This window comes from Salvelinus sp. IW2-2015, linkage group LG4q.1:29, assembly GCF_002910315.2.
Source record: "Salvelinus sp. IW2-2015 linkage group LG4q.1:29, ASM291031v2, whole genome shotgun sequence".
Lineage (NCBI taxonomy): Eukaryota > Metazoa > Chordata > Actinopteri > Salmoniformes > Salmonidae > Salvelinus > Salvelinus sp. IW2-2015.
Window position 1 is genome coordinate 59009137 of NC_036842.1, and position 13412 is coordinate 59022548.

Genomic DNA, 13412 nt, shown 5'->3' on the forward strand with positions numbered 1-13412 from the left:
CCATTAACTAGGCAAGTCAGTCAGAACAAATTCTTGTTTACAATGGCGGCCTACCCCGGCCAAACCATCCCCTAACCCGGATGACCCTGGGCCAATTGTGCACCGCCCTAACCCGGGACTCCCAATCCCGGCCGGTTATGATACAGCCTGGAATCGAACCAGGGTCTGTAGTGAAGCATCTAACACTGAGATGCAGTGCTGCGCCACTCGGGAGCCCAATTCATTTTACATTATGTGGTATTGTGGGTAGGCCAGTGACAGAAATCTATATTTAATCCATTTTAAATTCAGGCTGTAACACAACAAAATATGGAAAAAGTCAAGAGGTGTGAATACTTTCTGAAAGCACTGTAGGCTACTACAGTCACAGACTGTTATTGTCACAGTGTTCCAGAGGAATAAAAACACCAACTGATCAAATATTTAGCTGCCAGTGACAGGGCACCGAGCTGGACATGGAATCAACCCAGGCATGAGATCAAATATTGAGCTTTGAAAAAAACAACCTTAGATTAATAAAGATATCAGGACTTAATTTAATCAATCTATAGCCGACATACAGCCTTCAGATAGCCAACCTACCACAGCTTCTCCTTTTCCATCCCACATATTATATAAACAACCCAATTAATTTACTTACTGTTGGGTCTATAACTGTGTGTCCTGTTTTGTGGTATTGCACCATCAAGTGGTTGTTTGTCCACTCAAACACATCCAGAACAACCATTACTGCCCTCCTTAGGGACCATAAAACAGATAACTTCCCTTTAACACAATCCCAAATGGGCTGGATAGGAGAGAGAGAGCCCTGCTTCACTCCGCCTGGATATCTGAGTTCACACTGCAGCCCCGTCATCCATCACACCGCCAGCTGTGTTACACTCGCCACGGGAATTACCATGACAACAGCGCCAGGGTCCCCAGAGCTACAGCCCACGGTAACTACAAGTCTTCCCAATAAATCAGACACAGGCGGACAGATGTGGCAACTCGCCCTCCTCTCTCTCACCTTCCCGTTCTCCCCCCTTCCATCTCTCTCTCCCTCCTTCCTCCCTCTCTCTATCCCTCCCTCCACTGAGAGATGGAAGGCAGCACTTCCAGCGCCTGGCTGAGGCTGCTTCAGAGACGGCTGGCTGGCCGAGCTAAGCTACTGTCAGAGAGGCTTGTTAAATCATTTCCCCAGTCATTTATGGCAAGGATAAGAGACTTCAATCATCCTAAGTAACCAAGCAATTTCCTTTGCCCATTTCATTTGTTTGCCTCCTCTCTCGCTCTCTCTCACTCTCACACACACACACACACACACCTGGACCGTTTTAATCTTTCGTTCAAAGCAAATGGATGTTTCGAATGAGTTTACTTTATGAAAAATGCTTTTCATTGTCAGAATACAGTACTAATGTTGTTATGTAAAGATCAACATTTGGTGAAAGGGGGGGGGTTACTTATGTTGTAGTGTGGATGAACATCTTCACTGTTTACAATTGATCTTGGACATTAAATATTCTGAGAAAGATAACGTGGTTGAGAATGTCAAAATGAATCAAACAGCAAAAAAACAATTCGCTCTAAAACAACAACATGCCTATGTAGAAAGAGCTACTGTCTCAGATAGTGGCACATTCCCCTCTGCCTCAATGCTCTGCTACACACATCAATATTACATTTACAACCCATCAGTCTCAACACAGCTGCAGTCTGCTGGTCCATGTCTGAAATGCACTGCTGTAAACCACATTAAAATCATAAGGGCATTGTTCAGTCCTGGCACTGGTACAATCCTCTGGTATTTAGTGTGAAAGGCCAGCCTCTGAGGGAAACTAATAGATCGGGGTCTGAACTGAACTGTTTCTGTATATTAAACAGAGGATACAATGAGGCGGCATAGGGTTATATACATTATATTTCACAGAGGCGCGTGCACACACACACACACACACACACACTTAAATCCACATGCTCAAGCAAACTGACACTTGGCCACCAGTAGCACCACACACAGAACAATCTTACCTATAATGCACCACTGTAACAACATGTGACAGGAACCAGGTGGCATCCCTGAGACTACAGCTACAGCCAAGGATCAGGATCAAGCAGGAGGAGCAGTGTTTCAAAAGGCGAGGGCGCTTTGCTTTAACAACAGAACAACCATAGGCACCACTCACACCAAGTCATTGACGTTAACTTGGATTTAAAAAAAATCCTAAATTGTCAAAGTCTAACAACAACAAAAAAACTGGGTCTCCAATTTCAGTCTTTCCTCAAGCGGTTTATTGTCACGCCCTGGCCATAGAGAGGCTTTTATTCTCTATTTTGGTTAGGCCAGGGTGTGACTAGGGTTGGCATTCTAGTTTCTTTATTTCTATGTTTTGTATTTCTATGTTTTGGCCAGGTATGGTTCTCAATCAGGGACAGCTGTCTATCGTTGTCTCTGATTGGGAATCATACTTTGGCAGCCTTTTTTCCTTTGGTGTTTGTGGGTAGTTGACTTTGTTAGTGGCACTATAGCCCTAGTAAGCTTCTCTTTGTTTCTTGTTTTGTTGGCGACATTCTAAATGAAAGGAAAATGTACGCTCACCACGCTGCACCTTGGTCCGGTCATTTCCACCTAGACGAKGGCCGTGACATTTATACTGTTCTGATTGGCGGTGTGAGCTGGAAAATCCACCATGATGACTCATATCAAAGAAGCCCTGTTCCCATAGTACTGAATGAAAGATGAATGATCTGGGTTTGACACAGTAAAAGGTACTTCCATGGTCGGTGGTATAGGCTTACTCCTGGTAGGATGACTGGACAAATCCTAAACTAGGACCATTACTCTGCTCAATTTACAATGCTAAACATTCACTGAGAACGCAAGCCTTGGAAAACGCACAGGAAACAAAGTGGCAGACATTATGTTAATCTGAAACTGGTGTGGCACGACAAAGAATGACGGCTTCTATTTGCATTATCTTGATGAAAAGGTGCCTTGTTTTACGATGAAAGCTGGAAGCATTAAATACTGAGTATTGTGCTGGATCAGGGAAGACAGGGAAGACAGGGAACAGGTATGCTGGATCAGGGAAGACAGGGAACAGGTGTGCTGGATCAGGGAAGACAGGGAACAGGTGTGCTTGGATCAGGGAAGACAGGGGACGGGTGTGCTGGATCAGGGAAGACAGGGAACGGGTATGCTGGGATAGGGAAGACAGGGAACGGGTATTGCTGGAATCAGGGAAGACAGGGAACGGGATGCTGGATAAGGGAAGACAGGAACAGGGTATGCTGGATCAGGGAAGACAGAACAGGTAAGACAGGAACAGGTGTGCTGGATCAGGAAGACGGAACAGGTGCTTGTGGATCAGGGAAGACAGGGAACAGGTGTGCTGGATCAGGGAAAGGACAGGGAACAGTGTGCTGGATCAGGGAAGACAGGAACAGGTATGCTGGATCAGGGAAGACATGGAAACAGGTTGCTGGATCAGGGAATACATATGGAACAGGTATGCTGGATCAGGAAGACAGGGACAGGTATGCTGGATCAGGGAAGACAGGGAACAGGTATGCTGGATCAGGGAAGACAGGGAACAGGTTGCTGGATCAGGGAGACAGGGACAGTGTGCTGGATCAGGGAAGACAGGGAACAGGTTGTGCTGGATCAGGAAGACAGGGAACAGAGTGCTGGATCGGGAAGACATGGAACGGGTATGCTGGATCAGGAAGACAGGGAACGGATGTGCTGGATCAGGGAAGACAGGGAACAGGTATGCTGGATCAGGGAAGACAGGGAAACAGGTGTTGCTGGATCAGGGAAGACAGGGAACAGGTGTGCTGGATCAGGGAAGACAGGGAACAGGTATTGCTGGATCAGGGAAGACAGGGAACAGGTGTGCTGGATCAGGGAAGACAGGGAAACGGTATGCTGGATCAGGGAAGACAGGGAACAGGTGTGCTGGATCAGGGAAGACAGGGAAAGGTAGGCTGCGATCAGGGAAGACAGGGAACAGGTGTGCTGGATCAGGGAAGACAGGTAACAGGTATGCTGGATCAGGGAAGACAGGTAACAGGTATGCTGGATCAGGGAAGACAGGGAATAGGTATGCTGGATGTACTGTACAACTACTGGTCACCCTGAAGAAGTTCAGTGATGCCAAAATGTTGGTGGTTTTTTACCCAATAAATTACTGGGATGTTATACATATGGAGTGTGCGACTCTCTTTGTTTTTATAGCTTACAGTTTATTATCCATTAGTAAGCACCTCTACACTAAATAATTTTATCTGGGTGTACGCCAGCTCATGCTTTTTATTGCCTACTGGTTAACAACACAGAAGATGCAGTATACCAAATCTAATACAATACCGAGCATGCAACCTCACATGGGCAGATAAAACCAATTCACCATGTCCTTGTTTAAACCATGTCCTTGTTTTAATAACAAAGGTACAGAGACAGCCAAGATCTCACTGAATGACCAGAAGACATGCCACTCAATGGGAGAGCACATAGCCTTGAGTGGCTGGGTGAAATAGCATAGGTTGTCCATGTGCCTGCGAGGTAGTCATAACCCCCATAGTCTGTCACTAACCATCCATCACCTTGTGCTGTGTGCAGTGTGGCTGGCTGTGCTATCGGAGAATAAAAACACAACCCCTCTGTTCTCACTACCTCCTCTCATTCCCCTAGATAGCAGCCAACGTTATTGCTAACACAACAAAAGCAGTGAATATTTGGAATGGGAACAAAGTATTGTGTCACAAATGGATTCATGTATGAGTGGGTTCTGGTTAAGTCGCGTATAGTCCTCTGTGAAGAAGCCATATCGCCAGTGGGAGGTGGTGTAATTCACCYTAAAATGAGTGGTTGTGATATTCAGATTTTTCTAGGCCATCATAATGATAAATGATGCAGCGGAATGTGTCAGCAAGCAAAACAATGTCTGTTTTCCATTTAGTTACAAATTGATACGTAGCTAGCTAATATCAGCATGAGTAACGCCATCTAGTATGCAAGAAAGACAAGAAGCTTCATTTGGAGAAAGGAAATCCCAGTGCTCAGATAAAGAGCTTGGCATTTACTGTACAAAGACTCTCATTACTATTATAATACTTTTGTCCTATTTATTCTTCATGAATAAGATATTACTGTACTTGTAGTGAAGTAGGTGTGCATGGCTCCACATCATGTGCCTGTGTTAATGATACATCATGGATGATATCTCTTCACACAAAGTCACCGTGGGCATCAGTGGCTCTTCTCTGTGCTCTGCTCGTCACTGATTTTTAGGATTACATAACAGCACTGCAAATTTGTTGTGCTGAACGCTCCTTTGTCCCTCGCCATTGCTCTTCATTTTCAATCTCTCCCTGCTTCTCTCTATCGCATACTCACTCAATCCCACACATACACCATCTGTTCCCTCTGAACTCTGTGCTGCTCTGCTCTGTGCTGCTCTGCTCTGTGGCCTGTGAAGTGCATTAGTCCTACCTGGCTCCAGCTCTAAAAAGGGAGAGCCCAGCTAGCACATTTGGTTCCTTGGAAGTTGTGGGAGCGTATGTTTTTGGTTTCACATTGGTTGTGGGAACGAAGCCATGTGTTTCCTGACCAGTAAAACMGAATGTTTTTTAAACAMTCTGATAACAGGAGTGAACATTTCACCTGTTCTGGGAACGTTTGTTTTTAGGTTGCAGGGGGTTTCTCAGAACATTTTACTCTGGTTCCTTGAAAGTTTTCCTGGGAGGTTTTATTAACGGTCTGATAATGAAAATTATAGGTTAGTTTTCTTCATGTTCTAAGAACGGAATTTAAGAGATAATTTATGTTATTGTGTAGAATTCACATTTTTAGAACATTCCGAGAACATTGCCAAGAACTACATAAAAKAAAAAGAGAACCATACCCAGCTAACACACAAAGTTCTGAGAACCAAATGTTTCTTAGAGCTTGGTGAGAGCGTGGTTGTCCTATGGTTATTTTGTATACAACCTTCCCATAACATTTCCTACAGGTTTCCTTGTGGTTCTTGACACACCTCTTGACAATGTTCTCAAATTGTTCAGAGAACTTTAAGAAACAACGTTCTTCTGTGGGAATTTCAGTACAATGTTTTCCTCATGGTTCTATTTAAAGCCATGTTATCAGAACATTCAGAGAATGTTAAGAAATAATGTTCTTCTGTGAGAATTTCTGTACTTTTCTGCATGGTTCAATGTAAAGTCATGTTCTCAGTACATTAAGAAAAACGTTCCATAACAACCACAAGAAATCATTAGTAACAGTCCCCAAAAAATTCTAAGAATGTTATTTATAAAAATGTGCGTTCCGTTCTCAGCATCAACAAAACTATCTCTATCCTCTATCTTGTTAAGTGTGTTCAGGTGTGGTGACCGCACCCACTAATTGGCCACACCTGATCTTAATGAATGCTTGTTCCTTTGAAATAGGGTCTGTTTGAATAGACTAAAATTAGCAGCTTTGTATGAGTTAAAAAAACAAGGCATGCTAGCTCCATCCTGGTGGKACACTGGACTAATCCCATGGATAGAGAGCAGAAGATCATAGGTTTAAAATCACACTGACCCTGTGCCACAACAAAAAAAGAAATGTGTTTGCATGATGAATGCCTAATCAAATGAATTTCCATGTGTCCTATCTGTGCTTGGAGTTCAAAACTGTTGACCTTATTATTTTTKTCCCTTTTTCTCCCCAATTGGTAGTTACAGTCTTGTCCCATCACTGCAACTCCCGTATGGACTCGGGAGAGGTCGAGAGCCATGCGTCCTCCGAAACACGACCCTGCCAAGCCACACTGCTTACTTAACTTGGAAGTCAGCCGCACCAATGTGTCGGAGGAAACACCGTACAACTGGCGACCGTGTCAGCGTGCATACGCTGGCCCGCACGCGATGTGACAAGGACATCTCGGCCGGCCAAACCCTCCCCTAATCCAGACGACACTGTGCCAATTGTGCGTCGCCTTGTGGGTCTCCCGGTCACAGCCGGCTTTGACACAGCCCGGGATTGAACCCAGATCTGTAGTGACGCCTCAAACACTGCAGTGCCTTAGATCGCTGCGCCACTCGAGAGGCCCCTAGCTAGCAGTATTATTAAAAGTCTTATTGCAAGTTCTCAGAATGTTATGTGCTAGCTGGGTATCCCGCACCATTCCTAGAACATTGTGGTAAGGTTGTGTGCAAAATAACTATAGGACAGCCACGCTCTCACCAAGCTCTAAAAAACATWTGGTTCTCAGAACGTTATGTGCTAGCTGGGTTTGAAAGGATTATAATAGAGACATGAGGTTTGGACCACAGGAGGTTGGTGGCACCTTAATTGTGGAGGACGGGCTCATTGTAATGGCTGAAACAGAATCAATGGAATGATATCGAACCCATTCCATTCACTCCATTCCAGCCATTATTATGAGCCGTCCTCCCCTCAGCAAACTCCTGTGGTTTGGACCATTGGCTTTCTCAGAGGATTATCTACACTATTAACATATTATCTTACCCATTGGTCAAAATATTATTTTTTGATTGGACATATGGTTCTCAGAACGTTATGTGCTAGCTGGGAAAGAAGCAGGCAGTCTACTTTGCTTTCTGTTCTCTCCGTATACCCTGAAGCCCTGGGCTTTAAGTGTAGAGCACTGACCTGAATACACTGCCCTCAGAGGAAAGCCACGCTGAGTACCGATTGAAGACCACGTGACAAGATTCCTAGCAATTATGAAAGATCAACGGAACTGTAGTGCTGTAAATGCATTAAAGATGCCTGCTTTTGTGTAGGAGTAAAAAAGCTAAGTGGATTCAAACTCTCACATTTAGTTCATATGAAAATTAACAGTGGAGGCATCCAGGTATAGAAAAATAAGTAATTAATAGGATAATTCAATAGATTAAGCCTTGGAAGATGTGGAAGGACAGAGCAGCTATCAGAAAGATACCCATTCATTAGCATAGTGGGAATTTTCCCTTTCTCTTAAGTGAAGACTACAATTCTATATTTACAGAGCAGCAGCACATGGAATAGTCATGGTCCCCTCAGATTCTATTTATGCTCTGTGGAGACAGTCAGAGACCGGAGACACTAGAAAGATCATCCAGGCTGTGACCCCACTAATTACAGGCATTAACATCTCATCTGAGGAAGACGGCCCGGCCAATATCCCGGGTTAAGTGAGCGGGAAATGGAAGGAGTGAGTTACAGGAAGTCATCTGAGCCCCTTCACAGGGTAAACAGAGGAAGTGCCAAGGAAGGGTCACAGTCAGTGGCAGGTCTGTGATATGCAAAGGAGGGAGGTGGGTGGGTGGGTGAGAAGGGAGGACAGAGGGGGGTGGCAGGGAGGAGTGGAAGGGGGGGGTGGATGTAGTCTGAAAAGGGAGGAGAGAGCTAACGGAGTGCTGCTGTACTGTGTGGCTCAGTTGGCAGAGCATGGCACGTGCAATGCCAGGGTTGTGGGTTCGATTCCCACGGGGGAGCAGTACATAAATGTATGCATTCACAACTACGTTGCACTGGATAAGAGCGTTGGCTAAATGACAAAAATGTCAAGTGTAAAAAACGTGTGGAAGAGGAAGGGGTGGAGGTGTAGATGGCATGGGAGTGAGGAGATAGGGGGTGGTGTGGGAGTGAGAAAGAATATGTGAGGTGGCAGGAAGGTGACAGGACAGAAGGATGGAGGAGTTGAGGCTGATCAAATGCAGTAGAAGTTGACAGAAGGATGGAGCAGTTGAGGCTGATCAAATGCAGTAGAAGGTGACAGGACAGAAGGATGGAGGAATTGAGGCTGATCAAATGCGGTAGAAGGTGACAGGACAGAAGGATGGAGGAATTGAGGCTGATCAAATGTGGTAGAAGGTGAAAGGATGGAGGAGTTGAGGCTGATCAAATGCAGAAGGTGACAGAAGGATGGAGCAGTTGAGGCTGATCAAATGCAGTAGAAGGTGAGAGGACAGGAGGGTGGAGGAGTTGAGGCTGATCAAATGCAGTATAAGGTGACAGGACAGGAGGATGGAGGAGTTGAGGCTGATCAAATGCAGTAGAAGGTGACAGGACAGGAGGATGGAGGAGTTGAGGCTGATCAAATACAGTAGAAGGTAGAGTGGTGGTATAATGTGTGTCAGTGTTTAGGATAGCAGGTGTTTCTTTCCCACCCTAACTAACATCACAAAAACATCTCATGAGAATGGATGGACTTTTCAGTTGTGTTTGTAGTAGGGCTGACCCCATTTAGTTGACTGGACGATTGTTTGATCTATAGGCTGTTGGTCGACCAAGATTGTTTAAGTCGATCAGTGGCAAATATATTTTAGGCTTTATGACACGAGACACCCGTCTGATTCACACCTGTCTGAGTGGACTAATCCATTGCGGAGGCCGCAGGGATGGCACACCAGTATCATCAGTAGTAKATTTACTGTTAAATACCATCAWTTCTAATCTACAATGTTTGTTTGGTTACGGTCATTTCTGTTAATGCATTCAATATATTATTACAGTCTTACCGTTGTCATTGTAGGTGTGGACACGTTGTTTGCAGAGCGGACAACCTAGGCTACACTTGTGAGAAAACAGTTGTCAATTTATTCATTGTCTTTTGGTTGGAGTGCTCCTGTCAATGTTTAGTAAGGACACGCATAGAAGTAGGCCTAGTCTACCTGGCCTGCGCGCAAATGTAGACCTATAAATGTACCCATTTGGGGATCTGATACTATTTCTGATTGTCTTAACTCACCACCACTGTGGAGCTTCTCAAAGTCATTTTTGCTTCGATCTCAAACAGCAAGTAAACAAAGTCTGTTTTTACATCCATTGAGAATGACAATAGTTCTTCAAAGAAGCCTATTTGAAAAATATTTCCAGCTCTCTCTCTTTAGATAACGACTTGGCATGAAAAGGGGGGAAATGTCATGCTCTGATCCAGTGGAAACGTCATTAAAAAAAGGCCTACCTGATTACTTCTTATCCCTTGCGCAAATAGTTTACGGAAACTCTGAGGGCCCAACATATTTTATACAATGTTGCACGTTTGCTGTCGCCAATGTGATGTATAGGATATTTATTTTTATCAGGATATTTTTTACCTGCGGGCTGCAATGTTTTTATTTCGGCTATTTTTACATATTGGCAAAGGCAATAGAAGTGACTTTRAGATTTGTATAATTTTCCTTTAGATATAATTTTGATTAACCACATGACATTGATTTCAAGATATGAAGACTTTATTATAAATGAAATGAAACTGTTCCACAAAAATGTGCATATTACAAAATGTGCAATCATCAGTAGATGAATCATCAGCACGCAGATCAGTAGAAATAGTACGATAACGTGGCACTCCAAATGGAAAAGGTTGCCGACCGCTGGTGTAGCCTATTACCGGCAACTTCAGGAGCTTAATGGCAGAATCAAACATAGGGTGTGTCTATATATGGAAAAATACACGTTTTAAAATTTCAACCATCCTATTGGTCGAAAGAACAGACAACTCTCGGTCGACCAAGATTTGTTTTTAGTCTGGGACAGCCCTAGTTTGTAGGGCTGCATTCTTCATTAAGGCGCGCATGACTTACCAAAGAGCCTGCGGTGGAATATGAACTTCCCGGCAAACATTCCAGTGACAATGGCCATCAGCCACGACATGACTTTGAGGACGCTCCATCCTCCGCCAGGGTACTTGTTCACTATGAAGGAGAAGCAGTTTCCCACCACAATCATGTGAGCCTCCGTCTGGCTGTGGGAGACAGGGTCCTCGGCGAAGATGAGGAAGTTGCAGAAGGTGACAAGGTAGGCCACGAACAGACGGGACCATGGGTGTTGGAAATAATAGCGGAAGCAGGGATCTATATCCATCTTGAAGGACCCCAAGCCACAGTCCACCTGAAGAGGGAGAGAAGATCATTGCCTGAGTGAAATCCACAGTGGATTACAATGGAAATATTTCTGAGATAATAGAGGAAATAACAGAGCAATCTGTCCAGATTGGTATTATTCTAAATTCAGACTACTCAGAATATTCCATACTGTGATCATCATACCAAGAGCAGGACAGACAACCAGTCCATCATCCAGACTGAGATTATCTGAGAAAAACGTCAGGGAGAGGTCCTAACTCCAATCTATTAGTCTGCTCAACAGTGCAGCCTCAGAGCTTCATCATGGTCGTTTTGTCCTCAAAATGGTGCCCATTTGCATTTATTTTAGATTTCTCTTCTAATCCATTAATTTGCCAGGGATGACCTTTGATTTCAGAGGTTCTCCAGAGACCCTTCCCTCAATCAATTAGATCATGTAAAAATACAGTGTCATACAAMGAAGTCTCTTGGAGCTCACATTAAGTACTTAGCTGCACATCCCTCAGATTTAGCACCATCATGCTGATATTTTGGTTCCACTGCCGGGCAGTGCTTGGGTCAGTTCCCAGCAGGACAGTKAACCCTCTGTATTTTTAAATCTGTCGCCTATTATTCATTCCAGGACTCCACCTCATCACTTACTCATCCACTAACTCACCCCTTGACTGCCTTGCCTTTTCCTGGCGCTCCCAAATCTGTCCTCTTCTGCCTCCGACCCTGTTTCCTCAAATATCCACACTGGGAATTTGTATGATCATGTAAGGCCCCAGATTAAGAGCAGTGTCAAACTGGGCTATGTGGATATTACATTTCACCAACATCAAATTTGTCTTGCTGTAATGTGCTACCTTAGGTGTTGTTGGTGTTATATGGCTCAGCTCACAGTGGATGGTCTTTTATCAGAAGAGGCAGAGTGAAACATCCCTCTATCAATCATTAAGACTGAGATATGATGCATCATCTATGTGATGATGATGATGATGTAGATAAAATAAAATAAATCCACACAGCTTGTTTTTCTTCTGGACCACCTTAAGAAATATGTCTGCTGCTGTACTGYCCAATAAGAAGGACGTACATAAAAAAACTACAGGAAATTCAGAACACGAGTTCCATAATTGAAGTCTCCCCTTCTCTCCCTCGTTCTAGCTATTTCTGGTTCTCATGTGAGCTCAATCATTAAGTCGATGAACACATGCATCTCCACATCGTCACAACAGCGATGCTGTGYTGTGTCTGCTAATGTCACGGCAGATCTAGCCCATCTCAGATAACACTAGATCCCTATGCTTTAGCAGCCCCGAATGGAATTATCTGATTACACAACTGAAACCTACCCCTTGCACAATAATGGTGTGTGCAAGCCATCTACATATAGATTTCATGAGAAAGCATCCCCTGTACTTTGATATGGATAGTCTACACGCACGCCACGCACACGTACGCCACGCACTTACCTGTTCCACGCTGCTTTGCGTTTCCCTCTCAATCGGTATTGTAAGGACGAGAAGCCCCGCTCGGCTCTCTCTCCTGCCTCATCAAGCCCTGCGAGCCGACAGCGGCGCTCTAATCGTCGTAACTACGAGAGGGGTAAACACGGCTGGCTCGGCTGTGGCGGGATTATCCATGCGACCTGTTGTTGCTAAAACAGAGGCACCCCCCAAATCCTCTGCCATTGTGCTGGCTGTCCATGCAGCGGCGGGGCAGGGCAGCGAGGCGCTGCMTTGTCAGCACTGGCCTCTGTCTGTGGTGATGACGCTGGAGAGGCGCGCTGTGGATATATGCTTCTATCCGAACYACGGGCGCAAACCATCAGTGCGTTGCAATGTAACAAACACATTGAGCTTCCACTGGTGGCAGGGTGATTTCCCTAATGCGATATTTATTTATTTCCTTGTGAAATATTTATTTATATCCGGAGGGGAGGGGATGAAATCAGCAGACAGGAAGCATTTGAAAAAAAGCCTCGTGGTACTGTACAATTCCAGATGTTGTGTTAAGCAGGCTTTCACAGCTATGTCCTCACATCACCGAAAGAGGAAAAATATTTCGTAGGCTTACACTAGGACGCAACTTGAATTAATCAAAATATCAATTGCATAACAAAAGGCAAATATTTGCAATAGCATATTGGAGTAAAACACAATTATATTGAATATTGCYTAATGCTTTTCAATTCCAAATGCAACTTTAGTCTAAACAATTTAATCCATCGGCATATTACAGTRCCCTGCCAAGGCTTTAGGATGAGATAACTGAGCCTACAAACAAATATGGAAATCACAGATGTGGGCCTGTAACAAAGTTCTTAGTCATTGCAATGTGTGATACATCTTCATATAGCCTAAATCTAATTGAATTGAATGTAGCTTATAGTTAAAGTTATTGTCCACTGCCATCAAATAGCCTACTGATACTGATTATAAGGCTAATGTGTAGACTCGTATCTATAGCTACTAGATTTTAAACCGGAAATCTGAACATTGGTTGTGTTATTCGGAAGCATTGCATCGCAAACAATAGGATACATTGCAAAAGTTACAAATGTAACACTGCCGATGTAACGC

The 13412-nt window shown here is 44.2% G+C and overlaps 1 protein-coding gene across 2 annotated transcripts in view; it reads right to left on the minus strand.

Moving 5' to 3' along the window:
- The window catches only part of LOC111962245 (transmembrane protein 117), a 78908-nt gene extending 66151 nt beyond the window's left edge, over positions 1–12757 (minus strand). Inside the window, exons 1-2 of one of the 2 annotated variants that reach the window (XM_023985186.3) lie at positions 12303–12756; positions 10564–10870 (exon numbers count right to left, since the gene is read on the minus strand). In XM_023985186.3, the coding sequence (XP_023840954.1) occupies positions 10564–10843 (280 nt within the window). In that variant the 5' untranslated portion in view covers positions 10844–10870; positions 12303–12756. Of the gene's footprint in view, positions 1–10563; positions 10871–12302 lie in introns of both variants that reach the window. The other variant, XM_023985187.3, reaches the window with a different exon arrangement.
- Positions 12758–13412: the final 655 nt, after the last annotated feature.